General features: G+C 52.5%; 1 protein-coding gene across 6 annotated transcripts in view; it reads left to right on the forward strand.

Moving 5' to 3' along the window:
* The window catches only part of ATP2B4 (ATPase plasma membrane Ca2+ transporting 4), a 93,663-nt gene that overhangs the window by 46,347 nt on the left and 30,811 nt on the right, over positions 1–16,505 (forward strand). For 4 of the 6 annotated variants that reach the window (XM_082703078.1, XM_082703082.1, XM_082703079.1 and 1 more), the window contains exons 3-8: positions 9,042–9,239; positions 9,879–10,136; positions 10,526–10,651; positions 11,079–11,204; positions 12,276–12,311; positions 13,879–14,040. In XM_082703078.1, coding sequence (XP_082559204.1) covers positions 9,042–9,239; positions 9,879–10,136; positions 10,526–10,651; positions 11,079–11,204; positions 12,276–12,311; positions 13,879–14,040 — 906 coding nt within the window. The remainder of the gene's footprint in view (positions 1–9,041; positions 9,240–9,878; positions 10,137–10,525; positions 10,652–11,078; positions 11,205–12,275; positions 12,312–13,878; positions 14,041–16,505) is intronic. The other 2 variants (XM_082703083.1, XM_082703081.1) reach the window with 1 other exon arrangement.

Raw genomic sequence — 16,505 nt, forward strand, 5'->3', positions numbered from 1 at the left:
GATTCTTGTGTTGAGCTGTCTGTTTCACAAAGTAAAACTCAGGTGTCCAAATCAGCTGGAACCTGGGATGCATTGATGTAGTTAATGCCCTTTGATTCTTTCCCAGTGCTAGTTTCAGATCTATAGTTGAAAGCCATGCCTTCTGATGGCAGGCGCCTCTGCTGCTTTGGACCCTGGCCGTGTCTGAACCCCGGGACCCCTACCATGGGTGCCGTTGTCTGTTGCCATCCCCCTGCTTCCTTAGATCATAAATCTGTATCCTGATCTGTTGCAGTGTAAGCCTCGTCAGAGGGCTGCTGCTGGAGCTAGGGATGCGGGGTGTCCGAAAAAAATGTTTCCCTGAGTAATATTTACTCCCCAGTGCCGACAGTGACCTCCTCGTGTGTGAGAGGAATAAAGGCATCGAAAAGTAGACACAGAAGAGCTATGACACAGAAGTCCCCAGACAAAGATGATGCTGAGCTATTTAGTGGGGCAGGCCGAGAAAAGAGCATCACTTTCCGGGTGCTTCAGTGAGCTGATGCTATAAAAAGCCAGCCGGTTCACAGAAGACCACACTGAGGTGCCTGACAGCCTTGCATAGTTCTGTCACCCGTGGGAGGCCCCTGCGGACTAAGAATAAGAATAAAGAAATTCACCTGGTGCTTGAATTCTGCCAGTTGGAAACCTGGTGACATCTGGGGAGACAGGTTCCTAGAGGATGACCCTTCCCTTTTATTTTCTGCTGGGTTTTGTGTAGGTTTGACAGATTGTTTTACACCATAGCTAGTAAGGGGCCTAATGGAACTTGGGGTTTATAATATTTATGACACTGATGTGGTTTTATTATTGGAGATTTACACAACTGTGGAGGCAGGGGAGGGGGATTTAGTGCTACTCATCCCCCAGGCCCCCTCCCAGGCCCAAAGGCTTAAATGACCCGCCTAAGTTCTTATGACTGGGTAGACTGTGATGAAGCAGAGATAATTTAAAAGTTTGTTTTATCTTTCATGGCCTGATAAAATGTCTAATTGTGACGCAGTGCTAATATTAATGTAATAGTAGCTTATGTGCCTTGAGCATGCGGGGCTAGTTGGAGCAAGAGCCATTGCCTCAGGGGCCCAGGGCTGGTTAGACGCGAGGATGCTGGGAAGCGCTCAGCTTCCACAGCGTCCGGTAACAACAAGACGCCAGGCTGAGAGTGTGTGCAAAAAAGGGAAGGAAAGTTAGGGAAACCAGAAGGGGTGGGAGAGACATGAAAGAGGATACGAGCTTGTGTCTCAGTGACTAAAGGCCTCCGCCTTCACGGCTCTGTCAGACAAAAGCAGAGGCAGGCCTGAGTGAGTGAGCTGCGTGGCCTGGGCTTCGTGTAGGGAAAATCTGAGCATTTCGCATCAATGGTTAGTTGGCCTGTTTCTTTCTTCATTCCAATGTTTTCATCCCCCTCCTTCTATTATCTTCTCTCGCCCCACTCCATCACCCCCTCCCCAACCAGTCTCTCCATCCTCCAAAGAGCAGAGTGTCTGGATTGCACCCCCTGGGGGATAGGCTTTGGCCTCCCAACTGGCTTTCCATGGTTCGGTGAGCAGGAGAAAGCTTTGTGACTCTGGAAAGGGAATCTCTGGGGCATAGGGAGAAGGAAAACGTCATTTTCCCGAGACTCAGTCTCTCTTTGTGTGTAGGAAGAAGAGACAATCCTCTTGAGATTCTTTGGGTCTAGACAGAAGAGTTGCATGAATCCTTCTTCCTCCATAGAACTTCTCCACATTGGTCCTCAGCTCTGCTTGCCCTCCTCGGAGGAAGAGTGATGTCTTCTGAGGGAGAGCTAAGCCAACAATCAGGAGGAGGGTCTGAGCCCAGACCGGAAAGGGCAGACAAGGGAAGCCCTGACTGAATAATAAAGCATTGCCTGTGGGCTTCTTTCAGAAAGCTAAAGACAATTGCTGTGGATTTGGATCTAGTGGAGCAGAATGTTGGTGGGAACTTTCGTTTCATCTTCCCTCTGTACCCCTCGACTTCTCTACAGAGCAGAGGCCGTGGCAGGGATCCAGAGGACTTCCTGTTCCCTTTCAGCCATATTCAGAAGCTGGGGACCCCATGGCGGATACGACAGACACGGTCCCTCCTTCCCTCGAGTTGATAGGATACACAGAAACTAAGGCAATTTCAGAAATACCATCATGGTGCTATGAAGGGGAAGAGCTGGGTGTGATGGAAGCAGCCAGGACAGGGACCTAAACTAAAGGGACTGCAAGGGAGGGGAAGGGACTTGGAAGGTGAAGGTGACGCCTGTACATCTGATTGTCTGGGGAGGCTCTGGCCTGGCCTCGTTCTGTGGTAATTGCTACCGCTCACCAAATGCTCCTGATAAAAGATGCAAGCATCTTTGCCTCACAGAATCACTGAGCAGCCGCTAGGTTTGGGGAGCTGAGATTGTCTGGGGAATAAAAAGCAGGAAGGGAAAGAATCCAGCCCAAATTATGATTCTGGTTCATGAACTGCAAGATTTGGGGTAACACTTCCTGCCACCCTAAGATCTCTTACATTCCTGTTCCCAAGCCTTGGGTCAGTGGCTTGTTTTACCAAATATTATCCATTTTTTCCACAAGCTGGGATGTGCAGAGATGGGCTCTTCCTCCATGGGGCAGATTGAAATTTCCAGTAACATCTTCAGTCTGGAGAAAAATTGAATAATGCAGTACTACTGCATTATACTATTAATATACTATTAATACAGTACTACTGCATTACTATTAGTACCTCCAATGCTAGTATTATTTATATAGTAAGGTAGGCAAGAAATGGAAGTGGATGAAGTAATATAAAAAGTTCTGGTATTTCTCCCACACTCCGGCAGACAGATGTATGCGCCCTACTTAGAGACCACTGCTGTAGAAAATGCTAGTGTTGGGGGGGAGGAAAGAACCAGGCGAGCGAATATGGGATTGGGGAGGGATGTGAGAGGAAGACGGCAACCGGTTTCTTTGGCATTTCCCTCCCTATCTTTAGAGCGTATGGTGTGTTTTAGAATATCTGTATTTAGGAGTGCATCAATTTCAGAATAGAAGTATAGCCAAGCTCCGTCTCTTTCCTCCAGCCCGCTGCCCTGTGGCCATCACCTTGAACTCTTGCCCCAGCTTGACTAAAGATGCCATATAAGTGATCCCAAAAGTCGTGTGTGTGGGCCCGGCTGCAGAGGCCAAGAGTCTGGCCCGCTCTGCCCATCGTGCTTTGGGCAGATCTATTAGCTCTACTTCGAGATGTGGGAAGGACGCAAGCCAGAAGAGTATCTTGGTGGAAAGGGAGCGAGCGTGGAGGTGGGCAGACCAGCTCAAACAGCCAGAAAGCAGCTATGCCGTGATGGAAGTAGTTGAGGCAAGTCCAGTAGCTTCATAAAAAAAATACTTAGTACTTTATAGAGGAGTGGGAAAGGCTTCCTACCGAAGCCCCGGAAGCAGCATCCACGGCTGGAAGGAGGAGGGCGGGTGCTGGAGAAAGAGCAGAGTGAAAGTGCCCTACCTCTGTCCCTCCTTCCCCTGCAGGGAGTTCCAGAGTTGCATCCTGGGAGTTCCCTGTCGGATTTGACTTACATGCCCAGGGCTGAGCGAACAATGTGTGACCGCTCTGGGCCTTCTCTTCCCAGCCCAGCTCCCCAGGCTCAGTGAAATCTGTTCTGCCCCTCCTTACCCAGAGCGGGGCTTCTGGGCTAGCTGGCATAATGCTGCCAGGCAGGGGCCAGAGAAGTCTTGAGGAGGAGAAGAGCGAAGGCTTCCTGGCCCCGAGAACCCTCCCTGCTCACTCCCCTGCCACCTTGCCAGGAGCCCTTTGTGCTGCATTCCTTTGGGAGTTCTGCAGAAACTCCTGCAAGTTCAGTGTTGTTCTGAACTTTCTTCTTGCCTTGCATTGAACATCGGCTGGGGCTGGGAAGAAAGATCGCACTCCCTCCTTGGCTGAGGCAGATGTCGCGTCTCCCCTCAGAAGTAGGGCTTTCGCTCTTTTTATTTAGCTCCGAGGTGTGAGCACCAGGGAGCGTGACACTGGAGGGACACGCGCGCGCACGCATTCCGTGTGGGAGCAGGTGGCCGAGCAGAGGGCTGCAGGGGGCAGACGAGGGGGCTTTCTTTCTCCGCGCCCCCTTTGGAGTGTGCAGAAAAGGCGTAGAGTGGAGGGCCAGACAGCAGGAGACGTGCTGCCTTTCTGAACTGAGAATGAGGTAGAAGCCATTCTTCCCGTAGTCTGAAGTCTGCCACCCGGGACAGACGGCTTTATCTCTAGGGGCTGGAATTCCCGCAGACTGAGAGCACATCTCCCAGCTCTGGGTGTGATGAGCCGCAGATGCTGATGTGGGGAGATGTTCGGTTGGTTATAACCTGTGGTCCCTGTACTGATTTTGAACTCCTCCCCTGAGCCCCCAGTCCGAAGTGTTTCAGGTAGGACTTGAAAGGTGTCTTTCTTTCGTCGGACTTGAGAGGTACTCCAATGTCTGTTCTCATGCACCAAAGCTGACTGCCTTCGAATCAACGCGAGAAAGCTCTCCCTTGTACTAGCTGTGTGGGGAGAAGGTTCTGCTGTCTCTTTGGCAAGGCAGCATAACTCAGACAGCTGGGAAGTCCCTCCTGATGTCTAACCTCACCCCACCCTTTCTGGGGCTAGGCTGGTTCTCATAAGGGGTGCCTCTGCCGCAGTCCTTGGCGTCCTAGGGAGGATGGCCATGGCCCTTCCCTGCTGGACCCAGGCCACTGAGGGCTGGGCTTGCAGCCTCTCCTCCCAAGCGCTGATTCCCTGCACAGGCTCACAGCAGACGCAGATTTTCCACCGCTGCCTGCTGGCAGAGGCCGAGTAACTCCCCAGCATGGGGTGGGGTGATGACCTCACAGCCTGACATTCTTGTCGCCTCTCCCGGCTCATGTGTTCAGTCTGGTTCTTACGGCCAAAAGTACTCCTGCTTTGGGTGGGGCTTTCTCGCTCATGTTCTTGGGGACAAAGATTCCTCTCATTTTTATTTTTTTAATGTATTTCTAAGGGAAATCCTTTTCCTGCGTTTCTAGCGTTCTCTCCCTGCCAAGTGTTCCTTCCCCTCTCCAGGAAGCTGTGCGAGTATTTTAGAAGCAACTGCAAAGATCGGGGACTCATACCCTCTCCTTGGTTGGCCGAGTATTTCTGTGAAATTACAGCTGCTGAGAGCAGGGCCTGAGAGCCTCTGGGGGCAGGAAGAATGGAATGGAAAGCCCAAAATTGGGGATTGGCTGAGCTCCCAGTCCCGCATGGCTTTCCCGTGCCCCGCCACAAGTCCAGAGAGAGGATTCCCAAGGCTGTGAGGCTCCAGCCCCTACCCACCCCTCCCTGCCCAGGGCACAGCTGGGAACTGGGACAGCCACTTGCCGACTTAAGGTAGCCACCACTACAGCTGAGGGTTGCTTAAGGTGGAGCAGACAGAGGAGAGAAAAGGGCAAAAAGGCAGTAAGCGTGTGACTCAGAGCATCTAGGCAGGAGCCAGTCCTGGTCTTTTGTTGCTGTCCTTAATGAGGCTCATTTGGTTTGCTTGGGTCCGAAAGGGCCATCATAGACCTTTGATTGAGTACCAGATCCATAGGCTAGCCTCTAACGGGCCTGGCATCACCAGCTCTGAGGACAGGAAGAAGGCAGGACTAATTCAGCACAGGCGCGAACAGTGGGAACAGGGCTGACTGGCTTCGAGGCGCAGATGAGAGCAGCACCGTGGGCTGCTCTGCCCCGCCCCGAAGGAAGTGGGATGACTGACCATCCTGTCATCCTGAGACTGAGGGGGGCTACAGTTTCCTTTAGGGGGGAGCGGGGAAGGAGCCCGAGTGACAGTGCCCAGGAGGTCCCAGGCACACCAGGGACCAGTCAGTCACCCACAGTGCAGCCTCAGTGTAGCTGCTCCCCACCCCCAGGCCCCTTCGGTGTTGGGCCTGGCATCCAGCTGCGGCCCGGGGTGTGGTATCACCTCTGCCGACGGCTTACATAACCTCCCCAGGCCTTAGTCCACTCCAGCGTAAAATGGGGTTCACAGTAACTGCCACCTAGGGGTTTGCGGTGCCTGGATGAGAAGATACGAGCGTGCCCGCTGAAGCATCTGGCACATAGTAATCACTTAGATGTTAGCAGCCTGATTTATTACTCATCCGTTCAGTTCATTCAGCACATTGGTATGCGTGCCATGTGCCAGACACTGCTATAGACCTAAGGGACAAAGACGAAAGTCCTGCCCTTGTGGAGGGCGACAGACAGACCTCCTAAGGGAATGCGTCATAGGCTGTCTCAGGGAGAAGACCTGTGGAGGGGAACACTGACATAGGACAAAGATATAAGAGAATGAGCCCTACCTAGCCCGTGAGGAGCCCACTGAGCCAAGGAGAGAGCTCGTGCTGGGCCCCGAAATAGAAGCTTGTCTAACGCACTCAGGGAACGGCAGGAAGGCTCACCAGGCTGGAGCTCAGCAAACCAGGAGCAGACAGTAGGAGTTAAAGGGTGGGAAGCCAGGGGTTCTTTAGGGGCCTTACAGAGCATCATAACGGCTTCGGAGCCCAGTTTCAGTCCCAGTAAAAGCCAGCAGAGGATTCTGGGTCCGCGAGTGGCAGGGGTGGGTTTGAAGAAGATCATTCTGGCCGCTCTGTTGGGAGGACTGGGCACAGGACAGCTAGGGTGGGAGCAAGGTTACTGTTTAGAGGACGGCTGTCATCACCCAGGCGAGAGGCAGTGACAGCCCAGATGGTCAGTGGAATGTGAGACGTGAGAGGACCTTTGGTATTACTGCCAGGACGTGCTGGCTTCATGGATAGAGTGAGGAGAGAGAGAGCGAGGAGGCAAGGGTGGCCATGGGTATTAATCTGAGACCAGAGAGGGCGGGATGACCTGAGATGGGGGCTTTCAGTCCGATCTTTGTGGTCACTGCTCTTGTTTTGGCCTCTGCTGGGCCCTTCCGATGTACCTTGAGATGATCTCTAATACCTGCTGTGTGCTTTGCTCTCACCTCGTTAGGGGAGGAATGGCATCTCCTCGCGGCTTCCCAGGGAGATGAACAAAGGATCAGAATTCCTTTCCCTCAGGCCAACCTGGCCTCCAGTACAGCAGCCCCAAACTGGCAGAGCCCTGGGCTCTCAGGTCCTTGGGGAGAAGGAGCCAGCCAGGACCCCCTGGCTGCTCAGCCTCTGCCTGCCTGGGGGTCAAGAGGCCCTGCCCAGAAACACTCCTTTCCCAGGCCCTTGCTTTCCCTTCCCACTGGGAACCTGACTTCCCAGAGCAGTGGACACAGGGAGCCTCTGGGAAGCAGCCCAGTTTGCTTCCAGTGCTTTGGCCAAACTCCCTCCCCTGTGGAGCTTGGCTGTGCCGCTCAGCCCTGTTCAGCTGGAGGCTAGTGTGGTGCATCTGGGTACCAGAAGGCAGGAGGGCCCAGATAAGAACATCTGCCCTACTCCCTGTTTTCCCTCTCTGAAGCACTGGCCGCCCAGAGGGACCTCCCTTCCCCGCCTGCACAAGTGCAGATGCCCGTCCATCCCCTGACACTTGCCCTCCACGGAGAGTCCCGCGTCCGTCCTCCCGGACAGCTGAAGGTCTCGAGGACCTCCCCTGTTGGTTTTGGTTTTTGGGGTAGAGAAAGGGAAGCCATCTCAGGCGCTGCAAGCAATACCCCCTTAGGGACCTATTTTCCCATTTTTCGAAGACTTTTTCTGTCCAAATGTCTTCCTTAGGTCTGGCCCAGATCTCTCCTCTCACCATGTAAGGTACCACTCTTGGTTCCTATGGAGTGGAGAGGGGGAGTAGAGGTTTGCCCACACGCCATGCCCCAGTCCGTGCCAGGGTAATAGCGCCTCGCACGGACCCCAGTGTGAGGACGTCCTCGGCCTCAGTAGCTCCCCGTTCTCCTTGCTTTCCCTCGTGTGCTGTGATGCTTGCTGGAGTGCCCCGTCCTCTGATTCTAACTCTCCTCTGCAATGACTTTTTTCCAAGACAAAGGTCACCCTCCCCTCCCCCCCGCCTATGCATGGGAACCCATGAACAGGGCCGCCAACAACTTCACGTGTGAAAACCCTGCCTTACTTGCTGCTGTGTGTAAACAACTTTAATTGAAGTCTTAGGATTTCCCTCCTTCCCTGACAGCCCAGCAGAGGGGCCCAAATATAAGGCCTGAAATAAAGAAGGCCCAGGAAACAAGTCGGCCTGTTCTTCCCCTCTCTGGGCACGTGCCTGGACCCGGCAAGTGTGCTCACATAGGACGTGTGTGGTCATGGGGAGACGCGGGTAACTGAGCACTGTGTACTGTCTGACTTCATGGTTTCACCTTTTTGTTCTTTTTTTATTCAACATGAGTAACAGTGGTCCTGTTAATGCCTAACTTAGTCTCAGTAGTACTAAGTACACAGTACTTAACAGAGTGATAGTACCTCTTAGTGCTAGGTATCTGTGTCTGTGTGTGGGTGGGGGACTGACAAGGAGGGAATGGACACTGCACCTGGGCAACCAGAGTAGGAGGCTAAAAGCCCCTCCCATTGATCTCTGGAAGCCCCTGGGACTTGGAATCAGGACAGCTGATTGGGCCTTGTCTGCCAGCCTCCTAGCGTGACCTTGAGCAGAGAGCTGCTTCTTTCGGGCCTTTGTGTGTGCGCCAGTGGATGGAAGCTAATTCAGTTTTGAAATCAGCAACAGCAGATACATGTTTAATGTGAGAGAAAAGTTCTGTCAGCGCCAGGAACCATTTGAATGTGTGTGTTCTTAGAGCTGGAACTTGCAACCTACTGGTGAGAGGAGGTGAGGTTCCAGATCCCGGGGAGCTCACCCTGGACACTAAAAGCAGTGAAGGACCATCTTGTCCCAGTTTGCCCATTTTGAGACTGAAGGTTTCACAGCTCTCTGCATCCTGGGCAAACCGGGGGCGGGGGGGGGGGGGGGGGACTGGTCACCCTAACTGGATCTCCTACCTGGGCAGAACAGGAAGCAGGGAGGTCTTTATTTCAAGAAGCTTTGGACCTCCTTCTCCCATCATTCATTTCTTCCCCCTTGTTTTTCTTACCTGTTCCTCCCACTCATCTCTCCCATTTCAGGTCTATCTGGGAACCCTACGGATCTGGAAAAACGTAAGCAAGTGTTTGGACAGAATTTCATCCCCCCCAAAAAGGCCAAGACCTTCTTAGAACTGGTGTGGGAAGCCCTTCAAGATGTCACACTCATCATCCTGGAGATCGCAGCCATCATCTCCCTCGTCCTGTCCTTCTATCGCCCCCCTGGGGAAGAAAATGAACGTGAGTGTCTAGAACAACCTGGCGTGACTCTGATCCGTGTTCTTTCCACCCCCACCAAAAAAGCACTAGTATTCATGATTGACACGTGTAGCTTAAAAGTTGACCCTTCTTTCCAGAGTGGGTCCTCCAAAGAAAACCAACGAGTAGCTGGTCAGCCATTCCTCAACCCATCCTGATTCCAGAGTCTTCTTCCCCTTCTCCTACCAAATCCTTATGCAGAATACTTCTACCCTCACCCAACCACCAAAACCTGCTTCTCAAAGTGCTCCCCACCAATTATCTGGCATTATGGGAAATAGCAGTGACCTAGAGCCTGGAGCAGGGGCCTGGCCTTGTTGGGAATCGTGAGTTCTATGCATATGCTGGCCAGTAATTTGTACTGATGTACTTTGTGCTACTTACTCGTTAACTTCTTTTGGGTTAACATAAATGCTTATATTGGTGTTGACATACATGACGCCCCGCCCTGCTGTCCTTCAGTGTCCTCGGAGGATAGATCACCTGCCCAAGGGTTGTGTTTTCTAATTATTCTCTTTCCCTGACTTTCCATTCTGGAGGGTTGTGGAAGCACTCCTCCCATTTTTAGTGTTCACCAGTGCCCCCCGATGACCCTAAAGTTCTGTCCTTTCCCTGGGCCAGAGTGTGGTCTGCCTGTCAGTAGCCCAGAAGATGAAGGAGAGGCGGAAGCTGGCTGGATTGAGGGCGCAGCCATCCTGTTCTCCGTGATCATCGTGGTGCTGGTGACGGCCTTCAATGATTGGAGCAAGGAGAAGCAATTCCGGGGGCTGCAGAGCCGCATCGAAAAGGAGCAGAAGTTCTCTGTGATCCGAAATGGCCACATCATCCAGCTGCCTGTGGCCGAGATCGTGGTGGGTGACATCGCCCAAATCAAATACGGTGAGAGCTCATGCTTCTCGAACCTATGTCGTCCTCCCCACCTGAGCGCTGGGTCCTTTGGCACAGGGGGCTGGGAATCACTGAGGACCTAGAAAGATAAAACCCCAAGCAGCATTAGCTTCTGGGTTAGTCGAAGGAGGTTGTTGAGAAGGACTCAAAGAAAGAAAAAAGTCTCCCCAAAGAATGTCAACTCTTTGAATTTCTAAGGAGTCTTATCTCGGGTGGTGAGAGATGAAGCCGTCTTTCAGAGGCTTTCCCAGTGCCGTCTGGGCCATTGTCCTATAGGTAGGGCCTGTGGGAGCAGCCCTAAGACAGGGTTGGATGGTTCCCACCCTCTGACAAGCTCTTCCGTCCCCTTTCCCTGTCGCCCCTTCCCCTCTGCACACTAGGCGACCTGCTGCCTGCAGACGGGATCCTGATCCAGGGGAATGATCTCAAGATTGACGAGAGCTCTCTGACTGGGGAATCAGACCATGTCAAGAAGTCCCTGGAAAGAGACCCAATGCTGCTGTCAGGTATGGCTTCTGGTTGCTCCAGGCCTTGCCCTCTGTTCCGGCCCTGCCCCATCTCTTTCCCCTGGGTTCATTTGGGGCAGGAGCATATTAGTGGGTTGAATACAGGCTATCAGTCAATGGAAAAGAAGTTCTCTGTGAAGTGAGTGCTATAGGGGCCTTGATAGGGCTCTGCTGGTTAGTGGTTGGGGAAAGAGGGAAAGAGCCTTGCTCTAAAGCAGCTAGACACATTTTTCTCCTTACCTCCCAATTTGTTTGGTCTATTTTAAATGGGCCCAGCTCTTGACCTTTTCCTGCTATCTGCTGGGTATATCATTATCCACGGGGGAAGAAGGAAGAGGGACTGTTTTTTTCTAAGTTTGTATTCCACACCGAAGCATGGCTAGGTATAAGAAACAACCCTCCTTCTATCTTCTCTATTCTCATATAGGAACCCATGTCATGGAAGGTTCTGGCCGGATGGTAGTAACTGCTGTGGGTATCAACTCCCAGACTGGAATCATCTTTACCCTTTTGGGAGCCAGTGAGGGAGAAGAGGAGGAGAAGAAGAAAAAAGGTAAGGTCATGTGGGATGAGATTGTGAACCCTCCCATCCCCATGGCCAGACTAGGAAGCAAGGGACCAGGCGTGCATGGGATGTCTGGTGGGAAGAATTTGCTGGATGAAGAATGCAGATATCCAGACTTCTTGCGGAGATAAAGATGTCGAGCCTGGCTCCCCAGGGTGCTCTGATGAAAACCAAATCAGGTCGCCTTTGAACCTCAACTCCTGTGTGTCTGTTCATGGGTTGTAAAGGCGAGAGATGTAAAGCTTGCCCCAAATGAGCCAGCTGGGTGCTGTGGCCCCAGCAGGCCTCTGCGTAGTCCCCCAATGCTTGCCCCTTCCTCCCTCAAATGTGAGGCAGTGAGCGAACCGTCCAGGCTGCAGGAAGGCTGCTGAAAGCCTGGGCTCACAGTGGGAGAGAGGTAACATCTACCCCCAAAGTTAGTCCCATCTTTGCCATTCACTTGCTCCTAAAGGAAAGACAAACAAGGAAGGAAGGTAAACGAGAAAAAGATACTAAAGACAGATCGACCTTTCCCTCAGCATTCCTTCTTTCCTTGGAGAAGAGAAGGATTTCTGTCACTTGGCCGGAGGACCATCTGGGCTGTTCCGTGGAGGGCAGTATATCAGAAGGAAGCAAAACCCGTTCCGTCGGGAACTAGACTGTAGGCCAGCTGCTGATGCGTAAGGAGGAAGCCGGCCTGGTGCTGGCGAACAGACACAGAGATACCTTTCAGAGCCTCTGCCATCAGGCAGAACCGGTTCCAACCTCTCACTTTCTAACCCCTACCCCATTTCTGTGAGTGATGGGACTCGAGCTGGGAGCAGCCTCCCAGCGGCCCCGGCGCAGGTGTGCGCTCACCTGTGTGAGAGGTCTGGTCCGCATCCTGGTGGTCCTGCGCGCCCCGAGGAGGCATGGATGTGAGCAGAGACATGAACTTCCTTTCCATTTCCCTGCCCCGCCACTCCACCCCTTTCTGCGGTGGCCCTTTTGGGCTCGGAGCGGGACCAGCAGATCGTATACCTGATCTCTTAATAGTCACCTTGGGTCTCCACCCCACTTTTCTCTTTCTTGTTCAAACAGGTAAAAAACAAGGAGTCCCTGAAAATCGCAACAAAGGTAACCTCTCCACCCACTCATTTACCATGTCTACCTGCCCACACTCAAACCAGACCTTTCCAGGCCATCTGCCTTCTCCCTTTCCCTCTCCATAAATCTGTTATCTGCTGCCGGGGCCTGATGCCTCATCCTGAGGAAGGTGCAGAGATTTTAGGGGTGGTCACCAGGTCCGGGTCCCCATCTATGATGCGACAACAGCACCCCCTGCTGTTGACTCACGGACCCTCCTGTCAAGGTTTCTCTTGAGGAGCAGGTGGGAAGGATCTGTTCTTCCCCGGGCCCGCTGAACTCCCCGCTTCACCGCCCTAGGCCGGATTTAAACACCCACGGTCATGGTCATGGTCATCCGTTTCTGGGCTGGAAGACTTCAGGGTCCCGACAGTGGAGGGAGTTGGGGTGGGCAGTCCCTGCACCCTCCTCTTGCTAGCTTCCTCATCGGTGTCCTCTTCTGGCCTGGATCCTTCTCTGCTAGTCTTCTTGGGGTGCTTGGACAGAGCCCGTTCTCTGTACCTCTCCCCACCTCCTTCTTTGTTCTCGCCGTCTGTCTTCTTCTCCCGATCTGGTGTGTGTTTCTTTTTTGGTGGCTGTGTTTACATCCCGTCTCTGTCTTGTTTGTGGAGTCTGACAACAGAGACAGTATCTCAGGAAGGGCATCGTAAGCAAAAGAGCCGAGCTATGCAGGGGTAAAGCCGGAGGGGGAGGGTGGGAACCGGCCAGAAAGGCTCTCTTGAGACAGCTACTGGAGATTTTTTTTTTTCCTTTGTACCCACGTCATAGTAGTCTTTAGGAATAAAGTCATCACATTGGAGAAGCAGGGCCTCACAGAAATAATTCTTTAATTTTAGGTCTCTTTAACTCTTCTTTGGAAAGCAAACTGGATTTATCTGTCTGTCTTTATTCCTCTCATTCCAGAGGGTCCCTCCTACCAGCTTCTTCCCTCTCCCCCAAAAGACTTAACCCTCCTCGCTCTGTACATCCCCACCTTTGTCAGACAGGGGAGAAGGGACATTTCCTTCCCCAGGGATTCAACTGATATAAGAAGGAACTGGAAAATACCCTGTTTGGGGGGTCTGTGTTTCTTCCCTGATGGTCTAAAAGGAGAAAGAGATGAACCTTTTAGCAGAGCAGACTGGGACCCTTATGCTCTGGAAAAATCTGCCAGCCTTCCCTGTCAGCCCCTTTCTGCACTAAAGATTCACTATTTTAAGCGCTGAATTCCAGGAAGGATGGTTGTTGGTAAGAGCACTTAGTGGCATGACTAATCCTCTTTGCTGGAATAAACCTGGCTTGGGGCTCTGAGGTGGTGCCAGGAAGCTGCCACCGAAGAGGAAATCCATACCCTCAAAGCGCTCCCGTCTCTTTTCCCGTCGTCAGAGTATCATTCTAAAGGCCCTAGCAGAGGGTGGAAGTCATGTCCCTTGCCTGGCATGGGGTGAGAGCGGCCAGAGCTGATGCTGGGGGTCCAGGTGACTTCCGGGAAGGAGACAGGAGTTTTGGTTCCCATGCGCTCGCTCCTCGGTCCTGCCAGCTCGTGCACTCACCTGTCCTATTTGTGTGCACACCCTAGCAAAGACTCAGGACGGAGTGGCCCTCGAAATCCAGCCACTCAACAGCCAGGAGGGGATTGACAATGAGGAAAAGGAGAAAAAGGTGACCAAGCTGCCCAAAAAGGAGAAGTCGGTGCTGCAGGGCAAGCTGACGCGCTTGGCTGTTCAGATCGGGAAAGCCGGTGAGTAAGGCAGAATTTTCTCATTACTGGGGCCACTGCAGATCCTCGCCACTGTGGCTGTCCACCTCCTGTCCCAGCCAGGCTGGCAGAAGGAAGCTGACCCTTCCCAGGGGCTCATGCAGCACAGGGTGGCTGTGCCCCTCTCTCTGCCCCCTGTCTGGCTAGTCCCTGGGCCTCTCTAGAGAGAAGTGTGTGCCTGTGTATGAGGGGCGAAGGTTAAAGACCCCGCGTGGTCTCTTGCCTCCCACCAGAAGGGAGGTAAAGGACTTCTGTCTGACAGAGGACATTTACTTTAGCAAGAAGGAGACCTAGCCGACCATGCACCTGTTTCATGTATTGGCTTGTAAATCCTTCAGGAGAGAGAAGGCTCCTGTTTGCCAGCGGCGATGCCTAGTGGAGGGCTAGCGCCTGGCCTGGCAAAGTGCAATGATGAACGCAGAACAAGGACTAGAGGAAGCGGGAAGACTGTGATTTCCAGAGGCTTTTTGCAGAGGAGGGCATCACTAGGGGCACTCTGACCTATCGTGAGAGGAAGTGGCTTCTCCAGCCCCTGCCTCTATATTCTCTCTCTACCTTCTGTTGGGGGCTGGGGCAGGGGTTGGAGGAAGAAACAAAAGGAAGAGTGCCCCTTCTGTGGACACACCTCTCATGGGACCACCTTATACCACTGTCTTGTGTGCTTCTGACCCCAACCCACTGTCTCATGTGCTCCTGACCCCGCCCCTCTATCTCATGGGCTCCTGACCCCGCCCCACTGTCTCATGTGCTCCTGACCCGGAACCACTGCCTCATGTGCTCCTGACCCCGACCCACTGTCTCATGTGCTCCTGACCCTGCCCCTCTGTTTCATGTGCTCCGGACCCCGCCCCTCTGTGGACCACAGTCAGTCTAGTCCTGTACATCTGCATGGACAGCTCACCTGGGATATTGTTAAAGCACAGATCCTGATTCAGGAGGTCCCAGGCAGGGCCAGGATTCTGCATTTCTGACAGGCCCCCAGGTGATGTCAATGCCACTGCTCTGCTATCTGCACTTTGAGTGGCAAGAATCTCTGCAGGGCACTGCCATAGCCACTAATCACGTGTGGCTGTTTGTTGCCCCATAAATGAATTACAGTTAAATCCAAGTTAACATTCAGTGCCTCCATTACATCAGCCTTGTATCGGTTGGTTGATAATCACACATTGCTAGCGGCTACCGTATTGGACAGTGCAAAGGGAGGACATTGGAAGCATCACAGAATTCGCTGGGACAGCATTCGTCTAACGTAGTCATTCAGTTCCAGTCCCCAGCTGATGGCGGGCATGTGAAATCTCTTGTGTATCAAGTGTACGTGGAAGACATGAATTGCAGGTGTAGAATCAAGTTACTGAGCCTGGCACACATGTATGAAACATTAAACAGATCCCACTAACCTCTCCTGTGGTCCACGAACCCCTGCCTTGCTCTTTAGGGAGTGCAGGCTACCTGATGGCCGGCCACTGGTCCCCTCTCTTGTTTCAGTTAATGTTCTAGGCCAGGCCCCTAGGAAGGGAGGCAAGTCTAGTGCTTTGTACCACCCAGGGAGGGAGTGCTTCTTTGAATTTTGGACCCTAGGCACCTTGTTTGCCTCACCTTAGCCCTGACTCTGCTGAAGCAAAATTCAGAAGAATACGCTTTTATTGAAATAATCACCTCTAACCTTGCTCGGATGCTCTTGCATCATTAGGCTCTCAGGAAAAGCAAAGACCCACCCTAGACTACGGTCTGAAGCAAAGCTTTTCCCAGATACTGAGCCACAGATCCACACAGGGTGCCCAGATTCTGATCCCCTCAGCCTTCGGGGTGTCCAGGCAGCCCCCAGCAATGTTGGAGCCCCTAAGCCAGCTGCTTTCTGACATTGAAAAAATTCTACCATTCATATCAGTCTGTTGGACGACCAGCTTGTCCTGGCTTGCTGGGGACTCTCTTGATTTTACCACTGAGAGTCCCACATCCCAGCTGCTCAGTCTCAGGCAAACCAGAATAGTTGTGCCCTTGCCGAGAAACCCTTTGTGGGGAGGTGGGTGTAGGGATGGGTGAAATAGGTGTTGGGGATGAAAGACGGCACTTACCATGATCTAAATAAATAAATAAGATGAACTGGTTTTAAAAATCATAATTGTCTTTTGATCTTCTTTAGAAAAAAACTCTGTGCCTCAATTTCTTCATGAAAGGGGATGATAATACTAACTTAACCTCCCAGGGGTTTTGTGAGGATTCAATGAGTTGGTAACTTGAAGTGCGCTGGCCTGTATAGTAATCATTATAGAAATATTTGCTCAGTGTAAACATATACATTATTGTCATCTTCTGTCTACGCCATGATAAGAGAAAAGTCAGGAAGCACCGTTCTCAAGGTTAGCCACGTAGGTGACGTGGAACACCATACGGTCCTCGCTGTAGACAAGTCGGGTGAATTACCCGACGTTCCCCCGCTGCTGGGG

This window comes from Mustela nivalis, assembly GCF_964662115.1.
Source record: "Mustela nivalis genome assembly, chromosome: 16".
Lineage (NCBI taxonomy): Eukaryota > Metazoa > Chordata > Mammalia > Carnivora > Mustelidae > Mustela > Mustela nivalis.